The sequence below is a fragment of the Fragaria vesca genome, linkage group LG6 (assembly GCF_000184155.1).
Source record: "Fragaria vesca subsp. vesca linkage group LG6, FraVesHawaii_1.0, whole genome shotgun sequence".
In the NCBI taxonomy this organism is placed as follows: domain Eukaryota; kingdom Viridiplantae; phylum Streptophyta; class Magnoliopsida; order Rosales; family Rosaceae; genus Fragaria; species Fragaria vesca.
The window spans coordinates 26131031-26157322 of NC_020496.1; the positions used below are offsets into that span (position 1 = coordinate 26131031).

The 26292-nt window shown below is 37.4% G+C and overlaps 3 protein-coding genes across 3 annotated transcripts; 2 read left to right on the forward strand and 1 right to left on the reverse strand.

Moving 5' to 3' along the window:
- Window positions 1-518: 518 nt before the first annotated feature.
- On the reverse strand, window positions 519-1965 carry LOC101291940. The gene has a single exon (XM_004303777.1). The coding sequence runs from the start codon at window positions 1734-1736 to the stop codon at window positions 942-944; it is 795 nt and encodes a 264-aa protein (XP_004303825.1). The 5' UTR covers window positions 1737-1965; the 3' UTR covers window positions 519-941.
- Window positions 1966-11870: 9905 nt separating this feature from the next.
- LOC101306846 (KH domain-containing protein At4g18375-like) lies at window positions 11871-15056 on the forward strand. Its single transcript, XM_004305761.1, has 7 exons — window positions 11871-12340; window positions 13052-13480; window positions 13667-13918; window positions 14017-14400; window positions 14504-14580; window positions 14687-14798; window positions 14904-15056. Exons 1-7 carry the CDS (start codon window positions 11894-11896, stop codon window positions 15054-15056), a joined length of 1854 nt encoding a protein of 617 aa, XP_004305809.1. The 5' UTR covers window positions 11871-11893.
- Window positions 15057-15284: 228 nt separating this feature from the next.
- LOC101292230 (mannosyl-oligosaccharide 1,2-alpha-mannosidase MNS1-like) lies at window positions 15285-21635 on the forward strand. The gene is made up of 14 exons (XM_004303778.1): window positions 15285-15784; window positions 16090-16137; window positions 16517-16666; window positions 17496-17608; window positions 17945-18010; window positions 18153-18324; window positions 19107-19196; window positions 19389-19513; window positions 19628-19693; window positions 19957-20065; window positions 20162-20260; window positions 20368-20448; window positions 20534-20704; window positions 21043-21635. Exons 1-14 carry the CDS (start codon window positions 15632-15634, stop codon window positions 21271-21273), a joined length of 1674 nt encoding a protein of 557 aa, XP_004303826.1. The 5' UTR covers window positions 15285-15631; the 3' UTR covers window positions 21274-21635.
- Window positions 21636-26292: the final 4657 nt, after the last annotated feature.

The window sequence follows — 26292 nt, forward strand, 5'->3', positions numbered from 1 at the left end:
TGTAATGAGTAATATACTAATATATATATATGAATTATATAAACAAGGCTATTTTAGGAATTTGAAAGGAAGTCTAATGAGAAAATGCTTGTATTTAAAAGTAAAATGGAGGTGTGAAGAGAATGAGAGGTATACTAAGCAAATTTGGAGGTCCCAGTAGCCGCACTCACATATTTATAGCTAGCTATAGAGAAATGAAAATTGTATTTCTTTCCAAACAAATATTGTATCACGGCCATTCTTTTGATCCTTGCAATAAGACCATCTAGTTTTTTTCGATGAATAAAACAAAAAGATTACAAGGAAAATTCACATGAACAACCGAAACTATAGAAATCAAGGTTAAAAGCTGTCAGAGCCGAAGGAAGAAGGCTATGATACCAATTAACTTTGCAAGTTAGCAGTATATATGATCGAGATTTTTGATTTTATCAGATAGAAAGTTGGATTCTCTCCAAACATGACGAAATTTACTTGCCTAAAAGTAACGAATTAAAATTTTGATATCGTTGATAATAGTCCGTATCCACCAAGAAACGGTGCAAGCAAATCTTTCATCTAGTAACTAACTAGATGAGAGAGTTTATTCCAACAATAGAAATATCCAGATGAAATATCATTAGAGATCTAACATGCAACCATGAAAACGTTCAAAATCAGCTCCTAGATTACTCTAAACCCCACTCATTTTACCCAAATGAAACCGTGGTCAATATCCCACCGGTTTTCAAGGCTCTTTTCCTTTCATATTGTTTCAATGGTGCTAATCCCCATGGATCGACCATAATCTTGCAAAGATTAAAAAAACCACACAGTAAAACTAATTCAATTTTGTTCCTCCCAAATCTATTGACTAATCATCTACTGCAAATCTACAATAGACACTCCACACTAGTTTGTTCTACTGCAATGCCATCGTACATGCCAAACCTCAAGACTCATCAACACTCTGCCCAACCCTCCTTTATCTCCGGCCTCCCTCTCCTCGTTCTCAGTTCCCGTCCGAGCTTTGCATCAACGGCCAATATCAGCTTCACCGGCACTCCCGATATCTCCTCCACCCTTCTCAAATTCTGACACGTCGACACCGCCCTGTCCCCGCAAATTCTCACTCCAAACCAAAACGACGCAGCGAGCGCCACTCTTAATGGCACTCCCGGCAGCCGGGCCAAGCAAAACCCTAAAGCATGAGAAGCCGACGACACCACGACGGCGGAATCACCGCTACTCATACCAAGCTTCTTGCACCAGTTTACGAAAGTACCCTCCGCTCTAGCGTCGGCACTCCTCACTCTCTGCATTCTTCTCCTCATAAACCTAGCGGAGAATCTCGCCGGAACGTACGAGCCCTTGGAGACTTCCGTCACTGAGCTCCCTGATCTCCTTGGACAAACCTTACCCGTCGTTGTCGTCGCTAAAGACTGATCCGTGCTGGAGGCGCATGCAGAGCCAACAGAATCAAGGGACGACGACAACAACGAATCATCATCGTCTCCGGAAAAATCCTCCGGCGAACAGGACGAGCAGAGCCAATGATCAGTCCTTACGCCATCGCCGGAGATGGGGTACCCGGCGAGGGATTTGCAGTTGGAGCAGAGCGGCTGGCGGACGTGGCGAGCGACGAGGAAGTTGGCGCTATGAACCCTAGAGTCGCAGCGAAAGCAGAGGAAGGCGGAGTCGGAGGCGCAGTAGAGAGCGGCGCGTTGGTCGCAGAGCTCGCACATCCGATCCTTCATGTTTTGGAGAACGTTCAATTCAACTTGGACGATGAAGATATAAAGTGTCAAATATTGAAGTGTTGTTTGGGTGTGGTTGGAGATGGAATGAGAGGATTGAAGGAGAGGGAGAGGTGTAAGGTAGAGAGGGGATTTAATAGAGAGAAAGGCGGTGGTGAGGAGGAGTGACAGAGAAGAGAGAGAGTGGGGGAGTTGGAGATTCTATGGTGGATAATGAGCAAAGTAAGAGGGAGCGCGCAGCTAGCCTTGTGTTTGGTTTTGTTGTTTATGATGACACTCTTTTTGAGTGGGAGAAAGGCATGGTGGTCTTTACTCTAACAGACACACATCTCACTCTCCGTGTCCACACATAAACCTCGTTGGTCTCGAAAACCGAAAGTCCGAAACTACTCCAAAGGAAAAATCCCTATTTTCAGTTTTTGCATTCTTAATCCTTCAACTCCTAGGCTTTTTGTATTTTCTTCAACACATCTAAAAACTCTCAATATAAAGTTATCTCTGGAATTCTTTGTAAGTCGTATATAAAGATACTGAAGAAATGTCACGTTTCTTATCGGATGATCCAATTTGTGTGAGTCCTAAAAGTTGTATCTACCTTATATAGCAATGAGAGAAACAACTAAATTATATCTAATATATGGCATTTATTGCAAAACGAGCTAGACATTATATTCCACACAAGACATTTAATGTCCAAATATGTTGTTTCAACTTTCTTTCATTGTGATAACACAAATCTGTCAAATATGAACCGTTCAAGTTCATAATTGATAAATCATACTTATGAATGTCTTAACAATTTTTAATATAGTTAAAAATTTAGAGAAATGATCTACTCATAAATACCTAAACTGAACGGTCAAGATATGTATATAAGATCGAAAGGTCGGATAAGCCGAAAAATCTTCAACAAGTCTTCAACTTAACCCAGCTTAAGGGTCCTCATCAGAAAGACTTCCTCTATAACAATATATCATTTTTTTTCTAAGGTGCATCCGTGCATAGATGTGAAAAGGTACAAAGTCTGTTGCAAGGGGTAAATCTTCTATGGAAAAACACACCAAAATGGTTGCTCTAAAAAAGAAATAGCACATTCTCTGGGGTGGAAACTAGAATAATGTAAACATTGGGGTACAGTAATTAGAAAACATTAGAGGTTTTGCCGCGGAAAATATCTGGCGCTCCTCTAATTGTGGGAAAGTAGTACCCCACCACAACAACAACAACAAAAAATTCTCCACCACTAAATCATCCCAAAACGTGTCCGAATTTGACTGCGTCACCATCTTTCAAGCTCCAATAGTCCAATCAACAAAACCCCTCGAGGAATCTTCTGATATTTCCATATATACCCTCCACAATCTTTCTTCTTTTAGCGGGAAGAGAACGAGCTCCTAGAGAAGCGGGGGCCACTGAACAGAGCCTGACGTCGTGGCGAGATCAGAGCGGACGTGAATTTTGAGGTTAAACTTTGAGCCACACAAATGTAGCTCAGAGTGTAGAAATAGAAATCAAATCGAGGCCAACGGCCCATTGCATGAGTGACGCGTGTAAGGCGGAGGTAAAGGTTGGTGCAGAACCACGGAGTACTGAGCGGTGGTTGTGAGTTGTGAACGAGCATGGCGTGATTGGAATGATTTGTGACGGGGCTCATTGTTTCTTGAATTGTAGCTTTCTTTCTCTTTTTTAGATTTCCTTTCTAAATCTCTTTCAACTTTGAACCATATATAATCGTTCGTGATGTTGCGTACACAAGTTCGAAAGGTATAACAGGGAAGAAAAAAAAAAATCGCAAAGGTAATGTATATGTTTGGAAAATTATTTTAAATGTAAGTTTAATTATCAAAACCTAAACGGTGAATCAAATTGTCGACACCTAAGTATTAGAGTATAACATAAAATGATAGACTAATTATGTTATACATTATATTTGTTGACATTGTTTTATAAAGTTGATCTAATACTTTGAGATAACATGTTAAAATAATCAAATTTCAAAGTATTATATAATAGTACGATCATAATCTATGCATGAAACACAAATTTGAGTATATGTGCATTTTAACTAGTTCACCTTTTTTTTTTTTTGGGTTAGCATTAATTAGATTAGGTAATACACATCTATGTAGGGTATCTTAACAATTGTCAGACTATTTCACGGCATCGTCATGAGGTAAAAACACAAACATACACATAGTCTCACCACCAAGGCCTCATGGGGTTTCGAACTCTAGACTTAGGGTTCCCAACTAGTATTCTACCGCCCCACTATCCCTATACTAGTTCACTTTGTGCTTAATCACACTAATCAATTCACACACAACTTGCGGATCAAGCTGACACCACTAATCACACTAAGTAAAGTAACCGATCGAACTTTGAGGTAAGTAACCAACCCATAAAACGCGTACTTATTGCAGCTCAAGCTATTGCTAACTTGAGCGTCATAGCACCTTTTGCAAGTATCCTACTTCTTTCCTCTTCGGAAGCCAGACACTGAGACACAATACCCGATTCCGAAGATCAAAAACCCATTTTGATCACGAAACCTTCATTTCCGCTCCTCTCTCCTCTGATTCACTGAAGACAACCTCATTTTTCGATCAAATTGACGGCCACCTTCAATCACTAACTATCTCTATCAAGTTCAACTTTGATGGGTTAGTTTGCATGCACTGCTCCAAACCTTCTAGCTAGTAGTATAGTTATGTGATTAGAATTTAGAAATGAATGGCTCTAGATCTCCCTTCTTACTTGAAACGGCGTACAGTTTCGAGTTTATGGCTGTTAGTCTGGCCTCGAGAGATGCCTTACTAAAAGCCCTCGACAAGAAGTTGAAGGAGAATTGGAGAAACAAAGCTAGCTAGCTAGTAACCGAATATGTATAAACCGAGTTTGTGGTATTTTGTCTTCGATCATATATTACTAGAGACGCTCGAATAACACTGCCGCAGCTCGATCCATATATGAAAAAAAATCTCCGTTGACCAATTTCACTTTCGATGTTTCAAGCCATGGGGTATATATGGTAATTTTGCTATTTAGTGAAGCTGGTAAAAATCTGGAGGGCACCAGAGTTGTGTACACAATATTGATGACTCAGAGGTCTGAAGGTTTTGTTGGTTTGTTTTAACTGCCTGAGCATCTCCAGTAGTCTAGGTTAGTTTGTTGCTAAATTTAACAATCGAAATAGCAATGGTGCTCCAACAGTAAATTATTATTTGGAGTTAACATAAATTTTGAATCATGAATTAACAAGTGGATAAAAAAAAAAAAGAATTTAGCTTTTGCTTTAATAATTCAAACCCTATTGCTAAATTTATCAATCTAGCTTAACAATAGTTAAAATAAACTTCTGTTTAAGTATTCTGCTGGAGTTGATTTTTGCCACAAAAATGCATAAATTTATCTAAAATTCAAGTTTAGCAACTCTGCAGGAGATCTGAGGATTAAATGGAAAGCCATGCCCAGTGAAAATGCAATAATAGTATATGCAGAAAAAGCCAATTAACCTTATATACTTGGCACAATAAATGGAGTCGAACAGTGTCACACCCTAATTTTTGAAGGATAAATTTTCAAAAATTTGGGCATGATATAACTTAAAAATCTTAATATACCAAACCTGCTCAACAACTTCCAAACTAAACAAATACTGGAATGTAATGTACATAAACTCAACAACCGAGTTAAACATTACATCTCCATAATTACATCAACTTCAAAAGTCTAGTAATAATAAAGTCGCTCACATGAGCTTAAAAAAACAAAACTGCCATAAAAAGAAATAAAATAAAATTCACAGAAACTAAAATCCTGCACTACGCCTCCGCCTCAAACCTGCTGATCATCACATGTAGGTTTAACCCCTACACCATGAATTGGTGCACCGGGTTGTAAAACAACAAACCCAGTAAGCTAAATAGCCCGTATGAGTAACTCCCACAAATATCTCAACCTAACATCATCCAAAATGAAACCGGAAATCCCTGCTTAGCACTTAGTTCAGGAATTGCCTCAACAATTAAATTCAAACAGAGAAATTGAGAAAACATAACAATTCACTAAACAATCAATCATAAGAGAATCTTGCAAATAATGATAGTTCAGGAATTCCACTAAAAAAAATCACACAATTAAGAATTGAAGAATCTCCTGCATTAAGCATAGTTCAAGAGATATTCAAACGAGTTAAACAATTAACAACAATTAAGAACAAAGTTAAAACCACATTTTCAACACTTTTACAAATAACATGTACCCATGAGTCCCAGATATTAATAAATACCTCTCATGACCTACAACAACAATTTGTGTACCCATGGGTCCCAGATACCATAAGGTATCTCCCATGACCTACACCGACAGACGGACTAGAGCTCTATTCCTAACCGTAACCAATCACCCGGCCAAAGGCTTGGAACCCAGTTTGACTGTCCAATATCAAATCACAAAATAATACTAGCATCATAACCGTAACTAATCACCCGATTAAAGGCTTGGAACCCGGTTTGACTATTTACACGACATTTCACATAAGGGTAGAATCATCATAACCGTAACCAATCACCTGATTAAAGGCTTGAAACCCGGTTTGATTATCTAAACCAAAAATCACAGAATAATAAAATCAACATCAACAACCCAATAACACATCATAAAATTATATAATTCCACTTAGATATATTTATATGCACAAGACATAGTTATTCCCACAAGAATAACCTATCAATAACAAAAAATATTATAATTTCATGAACCTTAAAAATAATCATGTAATAGGAAAACTTGTTTTATCTTACCTATGAGCCGTTGGCGATCAAGCTCATATATTTTAAAACAACCAAAAATAAAACTTTTAAATTAAAAACATCATAATCATCAATAAAAATCATCAGTAAAAATCATCATCGTAATTCATCATCATTCTATCATCATAAACCTTATCAACATCACCATCATCATCATAATAATCATTATCATCAACACAATAATTATCATTATCATTCATCATCATATACCTTATCAACATCACCATCATCATCATAATAATCATTATTATCACACAATAATTATTATAATCATCAACACAATTTCATAAATAATTGGTTCTAAGTGAACCTTGGTGAGATGTTACTCACCTAAATATATCCAGCTGCGTCTTCCACAAACAAAAGAGCTAAGCCAAGCCACTCACCCTTCACCAAACACCTAAAATTACACAAATACTACCTTAGTAACCAAACAAACTAATGAGAAAATTTCACCCTTAACAAACCTTAACCCATAGGAGGACAACTTTCCAGGGTCGTCATATTTAACAACTAAATAAAACTGCCTCTAATCCTCAAAACGTAAACTCAAACCTCACACAAGCCTAAGATTAAACTTAATGTTCTAACATGCAAACCTTACACCAAACCTACAATTTCCACATCTCATCAAGCTCACAATAACAAGAGCTAGCTATCCACTAAAACCTAGAGCTAGGAAATTGCCGGACGACGTTCTTCTCCGACCCCGAGCTTGGTCTCCGGCCTGAATCGCCGTGCTACACCACTCCAGCCTTGGAGGCGATGGCCGAGCGGACCCAAAGAGACCGGCGGCGTGGTCGGACGGCTGAGTTTCTTGCCGGCGACAGTGAGGGTGCGGGAGCAGCTCGGGAGGAAGGAGAGAGAAGAGTTGGGGTTTTTCTGAAAAATAGGGTTTCTAAAAACAACCCTCACATTTTTTCTATTTAACCAAAAATCCCATAAAGTCATGAACTTCTGCTGACCATAACTTCCTCATACGAATTCCGTTTTACGCGTGCCGCGTGTCTACGAACTCGTATCGCCATGCTCTACAACTTCCGTGAAGGAAGTTTCATGAGAAACCCAATGAATAAAAAGTCAACTAAAAAGTCAACCGAATAAAAATAAATAGGAACTAGTATCTAAAATTCCGGGATATTACAAACAGTTCTTCTTAATCCCATCTGTTTTGAATCCATTCCTATTTGGCAATCAAATGAATATTTTTCCAGGCAGTGCTACTGCTTGGTGCATGATAATTTCTGATGAAACCCCATTTCAACTTTATGGCAGACTGGCAAGTCTCATCTTTAATCACCGGTGTTATATATTTGGGGAGTTCTTAAGGAATTTACTGGTTGGATTGAGTTGTAAGATGCAATGTTAATTAGGTTTGTATTCTTAGTCGCTTTGAATAAACTGTGCAGGCCAAGCTCTAATAGATACAACTTCACAGGGGATATTAAGCTCTATGGCCATCTCCAATGGAAAAAGGCTAAAATAGCCCCCGGGCTAAATTTTGACCCTTGAAAATCACTATTTACATGAATAGTGAGGGCTATAATTTAGACATTCTTCAACTGCAAAGGCTATAAATTTAAATATTATGTTATTTTGTTATTTTATTATCTTTTTTATATTTTTTAAACATATAGTATTTTACAATGAGAAATTTTAAATACACACCCCTAATATCTTAATACACATCTTTTACTTAATACACATCTTTTACTTAATACACCACCTATCAAATTTTCCATTTCAGTATTATACTTAATACACATCCCAAACTGCCTAAAATGCCCTTAATTTATGAAATATTCCGTTATTTAATATAATTAATATATATTTACTATTTGGTACATCTTTTTACATATTATTTCGTCTAATTTTTGCTATCATCGTTCAATTTATAATCAAATGATTATTGTTATATCTCAACTCCAAATCATCAATACAAGTTTTCAAAATTAACAAGCTAATACAACTGTAGAAGTACAATAGCTATTAAACATAGATATATAGCTAGTTATTCAATAAAACATGTCATGATAAAGATGCAGTACTTAACAATATGATCTACAGGATCAAATTAAAGCTGATAAAAATGTAGTATTTGACAATATGATCTGTAAGATCAAACTGAAGCTGATACGGAATAACAAAAAAAAAAAAAAAAAGACAACCCAAATGAATTGTGGAGAAGAATTGAGGTTAGGGGAAAAGACGTGTTTTCAACGATTTTAGGGTAGAAGACGTTGGATAGAATACTTCTAGCGCGAATTTTTTTTTAATAATAGATATATGTTTTGGTCATTTAGTTCACCTATAAAATCTCAATAGAAACATAAAATAATAGGGGTGTGTATTTAAAATTTCTCTTTTACAATTATTCTAGCATTTCTACTCTTAAACATATATATTTTTTTTTCAAAACAACTGTTAGGTTTAAAAAGGTTTGAAATTTTAAAAAAAAAAAACGAAAAAAGAAAAAGGAAACCAATGAATATATGTAAAACAACTAGATGACATCAACTAAATGATATCTCAACCATTGATCTGTTGAATTGGTAAAATTGGGCTGCAATTGTGGAGCCCATGTTTCATTTAGCAGCTGTTATGCGAAGGGCTAAATGTAGTCCAACCCTTGACACTATAGCCCCTCAAAACCCATTTTTGGTATAACATAGCGTTCTATTGGAGTTGATTTTGTTAATATTTGGGCTATACAACTTATCAAGCCTTTAGCTCTCTATCGGAGATGGCCTAACAGAACAGTCGTATGATGTCAACGAATAAACTTGTTCATGACCTAACAAGTTATTCGTATTTTGGTTTAGCAAGATGTGCGAAATTTAGAAGTGAACTACCCACGACAAGTATAGCACCATCATTCCCCTCAGTTCATATGAAGGCAACGTGAGCTAGTAGTAGCTTCACTGCGCCGCTAAGCTTCATGATCAGTTCCTGTTGTTTGGTTTTGGGTTTGAGGAACAAACAAGCTCCATAACCAGATCACCTCCACCACCGTACCAGCTTTCGAACCCCGTATAACTCGTGAAAAGCGAAAGCCGGCCTGAACCACAAAGCTAACGGGTAATTAACCGGTAAGGCTTCATGACCAGTTCTTCATAGGCAATGTGCACACTAGTCCAACAAGTGCAATCGATCGGCTATCAGCTGGCGAAGATTCAATCGAAATATATCTAGATAAGATCAACCAAACTTACACACACACACACTTTTGTGTGCGCTACATATATATATATATATATATATATATATATATCACTCCTAGATAAAAAAAAATTAGTACAATTATTTAACATGGGTTTAATTTGAATACCCATGCATATATATAGTTCAAAAATGCAAGAATGCATTTGGCCATATAACCACATTGTCCAACATACTAATAATATCAACAATATAGGGGATAAAATAATCCAACATAATTTTTTATGTCAGTGGTGCTTATTAGCTCGGCCGATTTGCAACTCTCTGTCTCACTATAGCTATCTTAATTTCCATCAAGCTCCTGGTGCCGCCTGTGTTGCCTGCAAATCATTCCTCACTTTCTCTTTTATATCACTACAATAACCACAAGCCTTCAACTTAGGTGCAGAGCATAACACTGATCTCGTTAAAGAAAATAATATAGATCGAAGGAAGCAAAAGAAAATCCACACAAACCTGCAACGGGGAACATGACACTGATCTCGTTTGCAAGGCAGAGCATGGTGATAGAGGAGAAGCCACATCTTCCTACAGAGAACACAACCTCCTGGAACACGAACTTGGCATCGAGTTCCATGGAGGAGAAGCCCAGTGACATGGCGGCATCTGGGGTACTGGCATTGCTGGACACGACATCGTGATGCATGCGATACGATGTCTTCAACCTCATAGGGAAACATTGGCCTAAAGATCACGTCAGAAAAGACCATACTAAGATAGTATGCCAAGTATATTATAACTAGTATAACAATTGAAAGCAGCAGCAATTGATGAAACTTATGAAAAGGGAGTGCCTCAGGGGAGTAGAAACTTTAGCTAGCTAGCTCTAGCTTTTGATCGATCATGAGTATATAAGTGTTCTAGGGTTTACTTATATTTTATATGTAAGGTTGGGCAGTGTCCAAAAGGAACTAAAATTGGGCCAGTACAAAACATAATTAACAAACCTGCTTAACCAGTAATTAGCCCAATTTAAAAAATAAAAAAAAATTAGCCCAAATGCAAATCCAATACAAGAGAAAATAAATTGTGTATTCGTCGTCAAGATGCCCGCTTGACACAAAAAGGTCACTAGAGCTACAACTAAGAACATGAACACTAAGCCAGATCCCAACAAGAGAACTCCACAATCTAAATCCCAAAACCATTCAAAAACTCAACATAACCAATCAATAGATCATGAAGTAAGGATTTTCCAGGCAGTAAGATAAGCTGAGGAAACTACACAAAAAATTAAAGGAATCATGATAGGCAACATAAGAATCGTCGACGTGCCTATGTACGTAAGACATACTATATGATGTTGAATTCAGATATTCAAATTAGCGAACCTTGAAGAAAAAAGCTGATTAGGGCATGTGCACCTAAGCCTCGAAAATTTTGTAATTTGAAAAGTATGAGAAGAGAAAGAAGAGTGGAGGGATATGAGGGGGTTGGCAATCATAGAGTAATTAAGAAAGAGAAACAAGGGATCATTTGGATGATAATGGGTAATTTGGGTGAATTATATTTGTGTGATGAGAGAAATGAAGGAAACAAAAATCAAAACATATACATACCTGCAACAAAAAAAGCAGCGATCTCCCATGAGAGCTAGGAGAAGGACAAACTGAGAGCTCGGAGGATAGAGCGCTGAGAGCAAGAAGAAGAAGAAGAAGGAGAAAGAGAGAATGTAGCGTCTCTGTCTGGATACCACCTCAACCTTATCAAACCTATAAATTGAGAGTCGGACGTGTTTGTCAATAATCATACAAGGAATGCAATAAAGAATATCGTACTTATAAGTTGTCGGATTCGTATAATTACTTTCTAATTAACCAGATTTTTTTCTATCGTTAAACCTAAATTCACCGGTGACAACCTTAAACCTTAAAGGCTTAAACGTCATGAGTTTGACAAATTAAAACATGACTCATCAAGATGAAATCCCAATGCGTATCTGAGAAATATTATGAGTCTATCTGTATCATCAAAGTATGAATAGTTTCTATGGTCTCGGAATACCACATTCTAGGCCACAGTAATAACTAAAGTTACCGGCTGGGTTAAAGCCAGTACGGTAAAAATTTGGTTCAAAACTGTGAGCCAGTATGGACTGTGTGCTGAACCAGAGTAGCTCTAGCTTAGATGGAACCCCAATCAGCAGAGACGTCCACCGTCTTCCGCCTGCTCTTCCCGTCCTCGAAAACCGGGTCACTAGTCGGCAAACTGGGCTTCGTCCCCGGCGCCAAGGTCCAATTCGATTACCCGACCCAAGGCGACGAATGCGTCGTCGTCATCCGGCCCGACCCGGCTCCGCAGTCGCCGAATTCCCAATCGCCGGACGGGTCACCGGCCCAGCAGACCCTGGTTAGGGTTTTCAGGAGGATGGCGGATGAGCTGGGCGAACCCGAAAACGGAAACGGGTCGGGTTGCTGCTGCAGGTTGTTGATTGGGAGTGGTCAGGCTGGGGTTGTGCTTGGGAGAGGAGGGAAGGTGGTGGAGAAGATGAGGCAGGAGAGTGGGGCCCAAATTAGGGTCTTTCCCAGGGATCAGATTCCGGCTTGTGCTTCTGCCGGAGATGAGTTGATTCAGGTAATGCTCTTTTGAAGCTTTTGATGGTCTGGAAAATGCAATGTAGCTATTTTACATGATAAATGTGCCGGTTTTCGTAATTAGTTTTTTTTCTGTGTGCTTCATGTTTGGTGATGAATTAGTTTAGGGTTTATGGTTTTATTAGGGTTTATAGAATGAGGAGGCGTATAGGTGTTATGAGGACTTGCATTAACATTAGAGTTACTTGTGTAGAAGGGTCAGTAGCTCATACTACCTTAGGATGATCAAATGGGTACATAGAGCCAGTGTGATACATTGATACACTAACCATTCAAAAAATATAGTCCCACTAATAATGGAAAACTGAAAAGAACATGGCCCGGCCGAAGTTATTCTCGATAGAATGATGTGCTAGGTTCTCGTGGGATGTTGACACGTTGTTTGTAAGTTTTGCTTCTTCCTAAACTGCATGTCATTGGTTACTATAGCATTTGCAATGTGAACCACTGGTAAAACTAGGCAGGAAGTGTGTTTGATGACTTGATCACCTTTTTTCGTTGTATTTTGTCCAACTGAAAGATGGTAGGACTGCTCGAGTTTAGAACATGAGATGAAATGGTAAACAAAAACAAATCAAGGCAATGCTTGCTAAAAAAGGAGCACACTGCATGTAATGTGGGGATGAGGTGTTTGTTTCTGTTGTGCTAATTGCATTACTTAAGGCCATATGCTGGTCGACTTTATGTGCAGATAACAGGAGATTTTTCAGCTGTGAAGAAGGCACTTCTGTCTATTTCTGGTTGTCTTCTGGATAATGCTAAGGTAGATACAGCCAACTCGGGTAATTCCAAAGTTTCTGGGGGGTCGATCCATGGAACTGGTATGCCTGCACAAGTTGACTCTGTTCCGCATCGGGGATTTGTGTCTGGCTTTAATGCTGCAGATTATCAGTCCAGGAGTTACTCTTCTAATTCTGGGCCAGATAACAGTAGTCAACGAATGGCTATGGAAGAAGAGGTGGTATTTAAGTTGTTATGCCACCATGATAAGGTTGGTAGTCTGATAGGGAAAGGTGGCTCCATTGTACGAACTTTTCAAAGTGAAACAGGTGCATCTATCAAGATTGTTGATGCTGCACCCGATTCGGATGAGCGCGTTGTTGTCATATCTGCACAAGAGGTATGAGAACTCAACTAACTGGGTTTGCTTTGCCTTTTTACTAGTACTGGTGGACGCGATACAGCACTGCTTTGCTTTCTATCAGCCTTTATACTATATATTGTTTAATTGTTGTTTTAGGAAATAAAGTAGAAAGAACAAAACAGAACACAACGTATCCAAGGTTAAGGTTGTGATGTTTTTCAGAGTCCGGAGCTAAATTATTCCCCTGTACAAGAAGCTGTTATGCGTGTGCATCACCGAATTGCGGAGATTGGATTCGAACCTGGTGCTGCAGTGGTGGCTAGGCTTCTTCTACATCCACAGCAGATAGGTTGTTTATTGGGTAAAGGAGGTTTCATCATTAATGAAATGAGGCGAGCTACTGGTGCTAGTATTAGAATTTTTCCAAAAGAACAAAATCAGAAATCTGCTTACCATCATGATGACGTTGTACAGGTAGCTTGTACTTATATTAGCAAAATGTGTTGGACTTCAGAGATCTTAGTCTTGCTAAAATAGTTCTGTTAAGATAATACCTTGGTGATTTTCGGCAGGTTATTGGAAGCTTGCACTCTGTACAGGATGCACTCTTTCATATAACAAGTAGGATTCGTGAAGCCATATTCCCAATGAAACAGTCATATCCAAATTTTGGTGTCCCACCGCACATGTCTTCATTTCCTGAGATGCCTCCCCCCTCCTTTAGACCGAGGCATAATCCAACCTCCCCTGGTGCGTATCCTTCATCTGTTGGATTCCATCCTGGAATGGATCGTTCTGCTTTTCGATCCCAACCTCCAGACCACCAGTCCCCATTTTCACACGGGGAACACGGTGGTCTATCTCACATGGACCGAGTTCCGTATTCTTATGGTGGTGAGCGTCCAGGACATGGTCCGGCATTTGAGAGATCTTCTCCAAGAGCATGGACTCCCCAGGTCGGTGCCTAGTACTTTTGAAAACCTGTTACTTAACCTATCATGCAGGGAATTTTGACATTGTCTAATATTTTGGTCAAACCTTGGGTGTGGATTTTTCTAGGGAGTAAGCTCCGGAAACCTAAGGGAAACTGGTGATGCTAATATGGGCTTGGCTCCAAGGAGTGGGTCTATACGAAGGTAATATCTTGTGACCTATGGAAAGAACATTTAAATGATGTGTCTTTAAATGTAGCATGCACACTGATGTGGATGTGCATCTAACTTGTTCTGAAAATTTGAACAGTGGCAGTCAACCACCTCAGTTAACCAGCACAACCATTGAGATCATGATTCCTCAAGCATTCATGAGTCATGTTTATGGAGAGAACAACAGTACTCTGAATCAGATTTGGCAGGTAGGTTTACACATTTTGTTATTACTTTATACCGTGACAGACAAAATTGGTAATGAGCTGCAAATTCAGTTATAATATGTGCCTTTCATGGATATTTCGTCTCAGGTATCAGGTGCAAATTTAGTTGTTCATGATTCAAAACCAGGATCGTTGGAAACCCAAGTTGTAGTATCCGGAGCCCCAGATAAAATACATGTTGCCCAGAGCCTTATTCACGGTTTCATCCTTTGTGGGCAGACACAACTCACACAAGTTTGACGCTCTAATGTGTTTCCATCATTGAAGAATGCAGTGTGGATATGAACTTTTCCTTCTTCACAACAGCTAATGTAAAGTTTATATCATTTTCAGTTTTGTACTGCTCATCGTGTGCTGAACAAGCAAGCACCTAAAGGCAATGATATCCAAATTTATCCCCATTTTCTTGGGTTAATACTTGGTGTCTATTTATTTTTGCATCTGATCAATGTCACTTGGCTAGCTAATAGTTCATTGGTGGCTAGAGAAAAAGAAAAAAATTAACAGAAAAAAAGCCTATGACTATTCTACCATAGCAGACTTGACTTTACCAATAAGGTTTATGTGGACCAACATTAGAGCTTGGTCACAAGTTTACAACATTCTTTTCGTAACCATATAACACTCTCTAGACTCCAAAGTCTTCAGACTTCACCACCTCCCGTTCCATCTCCGGCACCGGACCTCACCGGAGATCACCCCCATTTCCGTCAATCCTCGCCGCCGCGACCATTCCAATCACACTCTCCGCCAGATCGAAGATTCCATGTCGCGGCTCTGAATCGGAGGGTTAGGGTTAGGGTTTGCGTGGCGCGATGGCTCGGACCAGATCGTCGTCGACGCGATTGAGGTACTGTAACCCGGCGTATTACCTGAAGCGGCCGAAGCGCTTGGCTTTGCTTTTCATTGCGTTTGTTTGCGCTACTCTCATCGTCTGGGATCGTCAGAGCCTCGTCAGAGAGCACGAGGTAGGTCTCTCTCTCTTGCATTTTGTTTAATTGTGATTTGGATGTGAATTAAGAGAGGATCTGGATATGTGTAATGTGAAATGTGTTTGTTCTATTATTTCGATTGGAATGTTTCAGAGCAAAGTGGTTAACTATGTGAGGAGTAGCATTAAGTTAAATTGTGAGCTGGAAAAAATTGATCTTTGATGCTGCATAAGTAGATGCTATAGGAAACTGAAGATGATGTGTGATTGGTCTTATAATTGACTGTTTTATTCGATAGATTGTATTTGCCTGCATTGAATGATCTTATTTATGACTTGCAGGAAGAATTATCCAAGCTGAATGAAGAATTGAACCATTTGAAATCTTTGGTAAGCATTTATGCTGTGCTTTCTGTACAGACTTGATCTGCTTCTTATGTGGTCTTAGTTCCCATCAATTTCATTCTTTTATCAGTAATGTCGGAGTGTACTTAATTTTACAGAGGTCATACTTGTTTTTTTGCCATTTCTTGGAACTGCACTGTGAACATGTTTTCAAGTAGAAGATTAAAGAACTTTAAGTTTCACCATCATTGCACCTTTATTTGAAATGGAACTACAATATCCTCTGTGGCTGTTTGCAGTCTAATTTGATTATATGTTCATTCTTTGATATGAACATACGTATCTTATAATACCCGGCAATAATCTTTTAGTTCATTTTTCAAGGCTTGTATATGAGTCTGCTAATAGTATATTGTACACTCAGCTTGAAGATTTGCCGAACGGCAGGGCTAGTGAGAAAGAGGTTGTTCCGGATGACCCAATTGATGTTCAAAGAAGAGAAAAAGTAAAAGAAGCTATGATTCACGCATGGAGTTCATATGAGAAGTATGCGTGGGGCCAAGATGAGCTTCAGGTGTTGTACCTTTAAACTTAAAAAATGTGCATTTCATGTTTTCCTGTTATATATAAAGAATTTGAGCCTTACTTTTAAGACATTTAGCAGTATAAACTGTAGGAATTGTGTATTACATTATTCACGTAAAGCAGTCTAAACTGTTAAAGGTTTTCTTGGGTAATGGTGACGAACATGGGTTGCAAATATTATGAGGAGGCAGTGAGGGTTTGTTGGAAGAATAAATGTTGGTGTCACAGTTTAGGTTTGTTAGACTTTTTAACTAACCTTACAGGGTGGAAAGCCATTGGTGTATATTCTGTTTGGCATAGGAGAGGTGGAGCTTTTCTGATGTGTAATGGTATTGTACACTAGTAGAGAAGTCAACAGAAAATTCAAATTGTAAAATACTAGTTCCTATTACTTTGCCAATACAGTAGTAGGAGATGATATGCATCATATCTTGTTATTTCCCACTTAAAAGTCCTATTGTATGAGTACCCGGACATGATTTCTGTAAGGCAAATATTACCAATATATATGATGCAATAACCTATATCATTGAGGATCAAGAGTTCTTTATTAAAAGCCACCATGGGCAGGGATTCTTAATGAATTCAGCAAGAAACTTTGCCAATATCTACTTTAATATACACTACATATCTTCTCTGCTTGTTAAAATACAGGGCCTTAAAGTCATTTATTTTTAGTGATAGCTGTATTTATGTAGACTACAAAGTGGATATTTTCAAAATCACAAGTGAAAGCATTCTCTGATTTCTTTGTTACTGATGATGATATTCTGTATTGAACAATTTTTTGACATCAATTTTTATTTTCCATGGACCAGCCGCAAACAAAGAATGGTGTCAATAGCTTTGGTGGTCTTGGTGCAACACTAGTAGACTCTCTTGACACACTTTACATAATGGGTCTTCATGAGCAGTTTCAGAGAGCTAGAGAGTGAGTTGAAGTTTCTATCTTTTTCCCTTTTTTTTATTTTTTTTATTTTTTTATTTTTTACAGATTCAGTGGATAGTGCTATATCTAGTTAATAATCAAGTAATTCTTATTTTTATAGACATATGTATTCACCTTAATTCAGTTTTTCACCGTTTCATTGCACATCCAGAAGCCATCTTAGATGAGCATAATTACAATTCTGTTGTTTGTTCTTACTTATACTTTCATTCTACTCTCAACAGATTCTTTTCTTTACTACCTCCTGCTAAATTAAATACGTTACTGTTTACTTTATCAGTTATGTTTTGTTTGTAATATACGTCTTATTTCTGGCAGGTGGGTTGCAACCTCATTGGATTTTGACAAGGACTATGAGGCTAGTGTATTTGAGACAACCATAAGGTTGCATTATAAGGTTTACTATATGGTTTACAGTAATTATTATCTCCGTTTTGGAACAGACTGTATGGGCTTTTACTTGTTCTTTTCTCTTTCTGGACCGCATCTTTTCTGATACCCCTTATTTGTTTAATGAAATATCCAGAGTTGTAGGTGGACTTCTCAGTGCGTATGATCTCTCAGAAGATAAACTTTTCCTTGATAAAGCTAGAGAGATTGCAGATAGATTGCTGCCTGCATGGGATACACCTAGTGGGATCCCTTACAACATTATTAACTTGGCACATGGCCGCGCACACAACCCTTCATGGACTGGAGTAAGTTGTCAGTTTCTATTTATTCTGCCATTTGTATCTCCAAACAATAAGATGGAATTCTTTTCATTCCTGAAGGGAGGGCCATTCCAAATGATAAAAGCTGTTTCAATTTTTTTTTTTCCTTTTGCTAAAAGCTAGAGGGAAAACAGCTAGTCCGTTGGGGTTGCGGGGTGCTAGCTGTAGTTTGGTTGGTGTGGATGGAAAGAAATAAAAGACCTATGGCGGGGTGGAGAGGGAAGACCCCTGTGGGAGAGAGTTTAGTTCTGGGCATCGTTATTGGCTCCTACTTCTAAGGATTTTAAGGATTATAATCTGTCTTCCATTATCCTTAACTGGCATGCAGCTTTAGTATAAGCCCCTAAGCCTTTTTTGGTATTATTAGTTGAGCTGCTAAGCCTCTAGCCCTAGTTGCCCTCTCTAGCTATTTAAGGGGACTCCTCGTCTGCCTCCTTGTACTTTGCATTTTGTTTCAATAAAAAGCTGTTTCTTTTCAATATTTTTTTTTTCTGGAGCTGTTTCACTGTTAGTAAAGTATTATAGTGGGGGGGGGGGGGGGGGTTCTTTATCTACAAGTCATTGGCTAGCTTGGTGTTGTGTCGGTTTTTCTTTTGTTGCTAAGAAAGACAAACCTCAATTATATAAGAGTGATCAAATGAAAGACGTTTGCTAAAACTGTGTATGAACAGATCTCTTTCCTGATTTTAAATATTTTAACCATATGAAGAGTTTATTGGAATTTGGTAAGATCATATACTGATACTTTGTGTTCACTTTGCTCCTAGGGGGAAAGTATCTTAGCTGATTCTGGGACGGAGCAGGTGGAGTTTATTGCTCTTTCTCAGAGGACAGGAGACCCAAAGTATCAGCAAAAGGTCAGCATATGTTAACTTGTGTTTCTTTCCCTGGTCAAATAGTGCATTTGAAGGACTATACTGTCTGATATAACTCATCATGTTTGTCATCGTCTGAATTGTTGCTCAGAATTCAAGCTTAACTTGTATATTTATGAATGGAAATAGCATTTCATGAAACTGTGAATTGAATGGCTTGTATGATATTTTCAGGCTGAGAATGTTATAGTGCAGCTGAACAAAACTTTCCCTGATGATGGTTTGCTTCCTATTTATATTGATCCTGACAAAGGAACAGCAGGATATGCAACCATTACCTTTGGTGCCATGGGTGACAGGTAAGTGTTAAAATTAAATATGAATTTTGCAATTTTCTTTTTATTCAGATTTCATAATATATACCGCTATTAACAGCTGAAACGTGTATGATTGACTTGAACAAATGATTGCAGCTTTTATGAATATTTACTCAAAGTTTGGATACAGGGGAACAAAACTTCAGCTGTGAAGCCTTATAGGTAACAACCTTTTCACTTACTATTGTTACAGTTTACAGTACATCTGTACATTGTCATTTTCTGTGATTCGGGTTTAAAGACCAAATTTATTCTAGAACTTAACATGGGAATTCATAAAAGGTATCAACTTATTTTTGTGTGGACACGAGTAAGAACCTGTAGTTTTGATTTTGGTTTTTTTTTTTTCTGCAACTGTGATAGATGTTCTTGGTCTTCAAATATGTCTTTGATGCCATTATTCTTTTGTAAAATGTTGGAAGCAGAGATATGTGGGAGAAATCAATGACAGGTCTGTCCAGCTTGATCAGGAGAACAACACCATCGTCTTTTGCATATATATGTGAGAAGAATGGAAATACTCTGACAAATAAGGTAAGTTGTTATTAAAGTATAAAGTGTGCCACATTGATCATTCACTATGGTTGGTAATGTTTCGACTGTTAGAGTGACAATTCATTTGTTTGGCAGATGGATGAACTAGCATGCTTTGCTCCAGGAATGCTGGCTTTAGGATCATCTGGTTATGGTCCTGATGAGTCTAAAAAATTCTTATCACTTGCAGAGGATGTATGGAATGCTTAAATTTTTTAAGTTTCCTCTATTAAAGATTCTTCATTAGGCCATTCTTCAAGTTGGTGCATATCTTTGAGCCTCTGATGAAGCCTATTTTACAGCTTGCTTGGACATGCTATAATTTTTACCAATCAACACCAACAAAATTAGCTGGGGAGAACTATTTCTTTCATGCAGGGCAGGTTAGTTTAGCCTAATTTTTGTTTAGATGATGAAGCATCCTCATATTTTCTCAGGGCAAGGGTGTTAATGTTTTGACATCTTCAGGACTTGAGTGTGGGTACTTCATGGAATATATTAAGACCGGAGACGATTGAATCACTCTTTTATCTATGGCGTTTGACTGGAAACAAGACATACCAAGAGTGGGGCTGGAATATATTTCAAGCATTTGAAAAGAACTCCCGTATAGACTCAGGATACGTTGGACTGAAAGATGTAGGCATTTCTCCAACCCATATCCAATTCAAGTATTCTAGGCATTATTTTAATTTACTCTTTTACCTATGATTGAAGCGCTCGTGTACTGCTATGATATCTTTAGAACCTGTTAATTAATAATCATCCCTTTTAACCATAACCAAAAGCTATGTTTTCTTGGGACCAAATTTTTTCATCACATCCTCATCCTTTATTGCTTTCGTCTCATGTATATATGAAACTTAAGCTATTTTACCCTTTTGTAAATTTGTGGCTTTGGGATGCATAGAATAATTTCATATTTTCACTGATTCATGTGACTCTTTATTTACTTCTGGATTGTTGGTGTTTATCAGGTTAACACTGGTGTGAAAGACAATATGATGCAAAGCTTCTTTCTTGCGGAGACTCTCAAATATCTCTATCTTCTCTTTTCACCCACCTCAGTGATTTCTCTAGATGATTGGGTTTTCAACACAGAGGCTCACCCACTGAAAATTGTGACCAGGCATGATGGAAAAAGTTCTGGAGTTACACGTGATAGACCGAAGATTAGATTGCGTGGCAGGAAGGAAGGTCGACCATGAGATGAACACGGTTTTTGTTGCTGTTAACTATTCTGGTTGTTACCAAGTGTAATATTCTATGTTACAGTAGGATAATATATTTCCTTTTTTAGATAAAAGAGGGTAATATATTTTTAGTCCTACAAAAGATGTCAGTTTTTGTACGAGTAAATGAAACGGCTCGACAAATTTCACCTGCTGGTCTGGTGGAAGTTGTACTCATATGGCTCTTCATATAGATTGATGGACATGTAACTTTGATATAGTCATCATCTCTCATACGAAAGTAGATGTTTTATGTTAGTTTTGTTTTGGTTTTTCCCCTTATTTTGACGTGTATTATTACTCAAATTTAAGCGAGTGGTGTCTACTATTATTATTGTAATCTCAACTGAATAAACTGGTTGATGGGCGAATTTCTATTTATCAAAATCAGTAACGTTATTTTAGGCACCCTTTGTAACCTAAAAAAAATATAAAAAAACAATTGTGGGTCTAGATTGGTTTTTTTGTTGTCCCTAGCCTCCTCTTTAAGCGAGGGTTTAGGTGTCTGGTAGGTTTTGGAGTCGTTAGTTGTGTCGTGGGGTGAGTCATGGTTATTGTGTTGTTTCTAGGGACTATGTTAATGTCGGTTAGTTACCTATGCATATATGTTGGTAATTTTGGCATGTAGTGTTTGAAATGGTTGTTTCTTCTTGAGGTTGACTGTAAGGATGTATCAAGACATTTGTAATAAGTTAGGTTACGGTTGAACCCTTATCGGTTTTTGTCCAGTGTAATTGTTGATGTTTCGGGTAGGTAGGGAGGAGAGTGGGAAACTTATTTCTACCACCGATATCCCTCATGGTTTAATATTATATTCCAGTTTGATGAAATCCTTGATATTTTTCTCAAAAAGTAGATTGGTACACAATTGTCTTTGTTTCAAGGAGAAATTGAGGCTTAGTGTTTCAGCCTTTCAAGCATTCCACCTTGAATCGATGTCCTTGTATTGCAAATCAATTGTCAGGTCGAACCACCTCCTCATCCTCATCCAGTCATCCCCAAAGAACTTGTGTGGAAAGTCTCCAAGGAATGTTGAATTGACGCCTAACCATCTTGACAACGTGCAATGTATCTCTTTCTACATCCAAGGTTGAGATATAGAGTCGCTGAGTTTCGAGAAGACCTAATTTCAATCTAATACAGAGACGTCTCTGCCATTACGACTTTTTTCTTATCGAGATCACACGGTTGTCTCATAGTTAGCAACAATATTTGGCTCTGTAAACATTTTGAGCTAGATATTCCTTGTTTGTCGGCCACGATTGCAACTAGAAATTTATGCCAGATAGTAATTCTTCAGTTAAAAACAAAGAGGTAAGAAGTACTTGGTTTCCATCATTTGTTTGTGGTCAAAGAAATAGAGGTTTGAAAATAAACACACAATTAAATAAATAAACTTAAGTTTCAATCCACCTGAACATATATTTTTTTTTAAACAACTAATCCACCTGAACATATTATGCATCACCAAAGGCTAAAATGGCTACAATGGCAACTTCCCATGTGACATAACCTATTATTCCAATCAATGCCAACAGTTCAGTACCAGAAGTCATTACAAAGAAAGCAGTGAAAGGTATGTCAAGATCCAGTATACTAAAATGTGATGAAGCCTGCAGAAGTATAAATATTGACATGAAATTAACTAAATTAGAGTACATAACTGAGTGTTGGTCACTAAAACCAAGTGTTGGTCACTAAATTAGCGTACATAACTGAACAACATAATTAATACTGATTAAACTAGGGTTCCGATATCTCAACCCAATACCTTACAACACCTTAAAAATATTTTATTTACATCACACCACTAATCACATTTAGAGCTCATCTGATTGAATTTACCAACTACGCCAGAGTTCCAAGATCGAGAGGTTTAGTAATGATTTCACTGACCTTGCCTTTATTCCTGAAAATATCATCCAATGTTTTTTTTCCACCTTCAAGTCCTCATCTGTCTCTCTCCCTGACGATGATAGCCCGGCCCTGAGCCAACCGGTCCCCATATTAGAGATCCGGTAAAAAAAACTAACAAAAACACAACAATGAGTAACATAATCAACAAAGTAACACGATAACACAATCAGTAACAGTAACAATGACTATCAGTAACAACATCAAATTATACGACCATAGAGAGCTATATGTATTCACGGGACATTTTTTTTGTATTGATGTCATTAAATATAATTGTGAAGATAGTATCTTAAAATCTTTTACATAATTTACCTGGCTATATAATGAACAAGTTATGTCTACAAAAAAATAGATAAATAACTTCGAATTAATATGCATTAGTTATGATTGACAAACATAAATACATAATACCTTTTAAAAAAAAAAATACTTTTTATTAATAATTCACACACCCTACATATGTTAATGAGGTTTGAACCCATGACCTCAAAGTTGTCAGTTAAACATCTTAACCAACCAAGTCACATCTCACTGACACAAACATAATATCCCCTAAAAGTCACAGCCTGTAGTGAAACATGTTTATCCAGTCTACTAGTTAAAAATAACATCAGAATGCGTATTGCAAAACAATGAATCGAACAAAGTTAACCCATGTACATATAATTTACAAACACACAGACCAGTTCAAGAGAATAGTGCTCAAGAGTAGTTAACACACACACAAAACACTACACCATTTGCTGAATAACTAAACTACAGTACTACACATTTAAGAGTAGTTATTATCATAACTATATAGACCACAACAACTAACACACTGTATCAATTGCATATTTGGTTGAAAATAGATACATACCTTAGCAACCTCTGATTGTTGATTCAAAAAGTTCATAAAGTCCAAGTCGAACAATAAGAGTGTATTGCGCTTCTCTTTCTTAAGCCCTTAAATTGTCGTTCATGTGTCCTGAAGAGCAGTGAATGGTGGTCCCACCATGGTGCACTCGGCAAGACCGGCATTTGTCGCAATTTCAATTAAAGCGCGAGCCACAATGGCTGTGCCTTGGGAGCCGACAACGAACCCATAAGCTGCTATACTGCAAATTGAAGGTAAACGCATAAGTCGCCATACTGTAAATTCAAGGTAAATTTCACACTGTAGCACCATATATTAATAAGAAAATATAACAATCTTCACTGAAGAGCAACCGTTGATGTTCGGTGCGTTTTAGAACACATAGCTTTTGTAGGAATTCTTGTTATTATTACGGGACATTTCTTTGATGTTAAAAGTAATCAGGGGTTACTTTAAAAAAATGTAATCAAGGGTTAAGGTTTGAAAATAATTCTTCATAAATTTATGCTAGATAGTAATTCTTCAATCAAAAACAAAGGGGTAAAAAGTACTTGGTTCCATCATTCGTTTGTGGTCAGAGAGAAATAGAGGTTTGAAAATAAACAAACAATTAAATAAATCAATTTAAGTTTTAATCCACCTGAACATTTTTTTTTTTGACAACTAATCCACCTAAACATATTGTGTAACAACAAAGGTTAAAATATTAATGGCTACAATGACAACTTCCCATGTGACATAACCCATAATTACAAAAACTGTCAGCAGTTCAGTGCTAGAAGTCATCACAAAGATAGTAGTGAAAGGTATGTCAAGATCCAATATGTTAAAATCTGATGAAGCCTGCAAAAGTATAAACATTGACATGAAATTGACTCAATGAGAGTACATAAATGAGTGTTGGTCACTAAAACTGAGTGTTGGTCACTAAATTAGAGTACATAACTGAACAACATAATTAATACTGATTAAACTAGGGTTCCGATATCTCAGCTGACTACCTTACAACACCTTAAATATATTTTATTTACTTCACACCACTTTCACATTTAGAGCTCATTCGGTTGAATTTACCAACTGCACCAGAGTTCCAAGAATGAGAGGTTTAGTAATGATTTCACTGCCCTTGCCTTTATTCCTGAAAAGATCAACCAATGCTTATTTTTTCGCCTTTAAGTCTTCATCTGTCTCCCTCCATGACGATGACAGCCCGACCTTGAGCCAACCGGTCCCCAAATTAGAGATCCGGTAAAAAAACACAACAATGAGTAACATAATCAACAAGGTAACACGATAACACAATCAATAACAGTAACAATGACTACAGTAACAACATCAAATTATACGACCATAGAGAGCTATGTGTATTCGCATGACATTTTTTTGTATTGATTTCATTGAATATAATTGTGAAGATAATATCCTAAAATCTTTTACATAATTTACCTGGCTATATAATGAACAAATTATGCTTACCAAAAAATAGATAAATAACATCTGTTGTAAATATTATAATTATGTGGATATCCACATAAATACTTATTACTTATATACTTATGATGTAAACATTACTCCTATATAAAGGGGCCTATTGAGAATGAATGAGACACTTCTTTCTCCTCCCACATATCGTCTCTCTATCACCTCTCTCATATTTCCTTAGTTTGTAACACATTATCAGCACGAATTTGCTCTTTATTTTTCTTCTTCTTCTATGAACTTCATGATGATTTACATGTCTTATGGTGCAACATAGTTGTCTGTCACTAAGATTATGATCTATGAGTTTATCATATTTGTTTATGTTATATATGAACATCGTATTACTTAATCGTTTCATGTGTTCATATAATTTGTTATTATATAATTGTTGTATATATGTTTATGGATACGACTTTAAGAACTACATGTTCTAATAGTTAAGATTTGAGTCCGCTGACCGAGTAGTCTGAAACCTTTGGTTCTACAGACATCACACGAATGCTTTTCTCATATTCTTCTTTATGGGATCTATTGTTTCGAATATGATATATAACCATTTTGAGAGAACATATATACATGATCAAATATGGATCCCGATATGGCTATAGACGTGGCTATGATAACGATTTGTAGCACCTTTGGTGCATGCCCTAAAATTTAGTGGCATTCTACCAAGCCCTCTCCAAAGACACTAAATAATGCTGAAATCAATTATATATGTTGATCTTGGGATTGATTTG

Excerpts from the sequence above, each read along its gene's own strand:
- LOC101291940 (XM_004303777.1), bottom strand. The coding sequence starts at position 1,736 with ATGAAGGATCGGATGTGCGAGCTCTGCGACCAACGCGCCGCTCTCTAC.
- LOC101306846 (XM_004305761.1), top strand. The coding sequence starts at position 11,894 with ATGGAACCCCAATCAGCAGAGACGTCCACCGTCTTCCGCCTGCTCTTC. Across the intron at positions 13,919-14,016 it reads ATCATGATGACGTTGTACAG|GTTATTGGAAGCTTGCACTC; the intron begins GTAGCTTGTACT and ends GATTTTCGGCAG. Across the intron at positions 14,401-14,503 it reads CAAGAGCATGGACTCCCCAG|GGAGTAAGCTCCGGAAACCT; the intron begins GTCGGTGCCTAG and ends GGATTTTTCTAG.
- LOC101292230 (XM_004303778.1), top strand. The coding sequence starts at position 15,632 with ATGGCTCGGACCAGATCGTCGTCGACGCGATTGAGGTACTGTAACCCG. Across the intron at positions 19,694-19,956 it reads TCAGCTGTGAAGCCTTATAG|AGATATGTGGGAGAAATCAA; the intron begins GTAACAACCTTT and ends TGTTGGAAGCAG. Across the intron at positions 20,261-20,367 it reads TCTTATCACTTGCAGAGGAT|CTTGCTTGGACATGCTATAA; the intron begins GTATGGAATGCT and ends CCTATTTTACAG.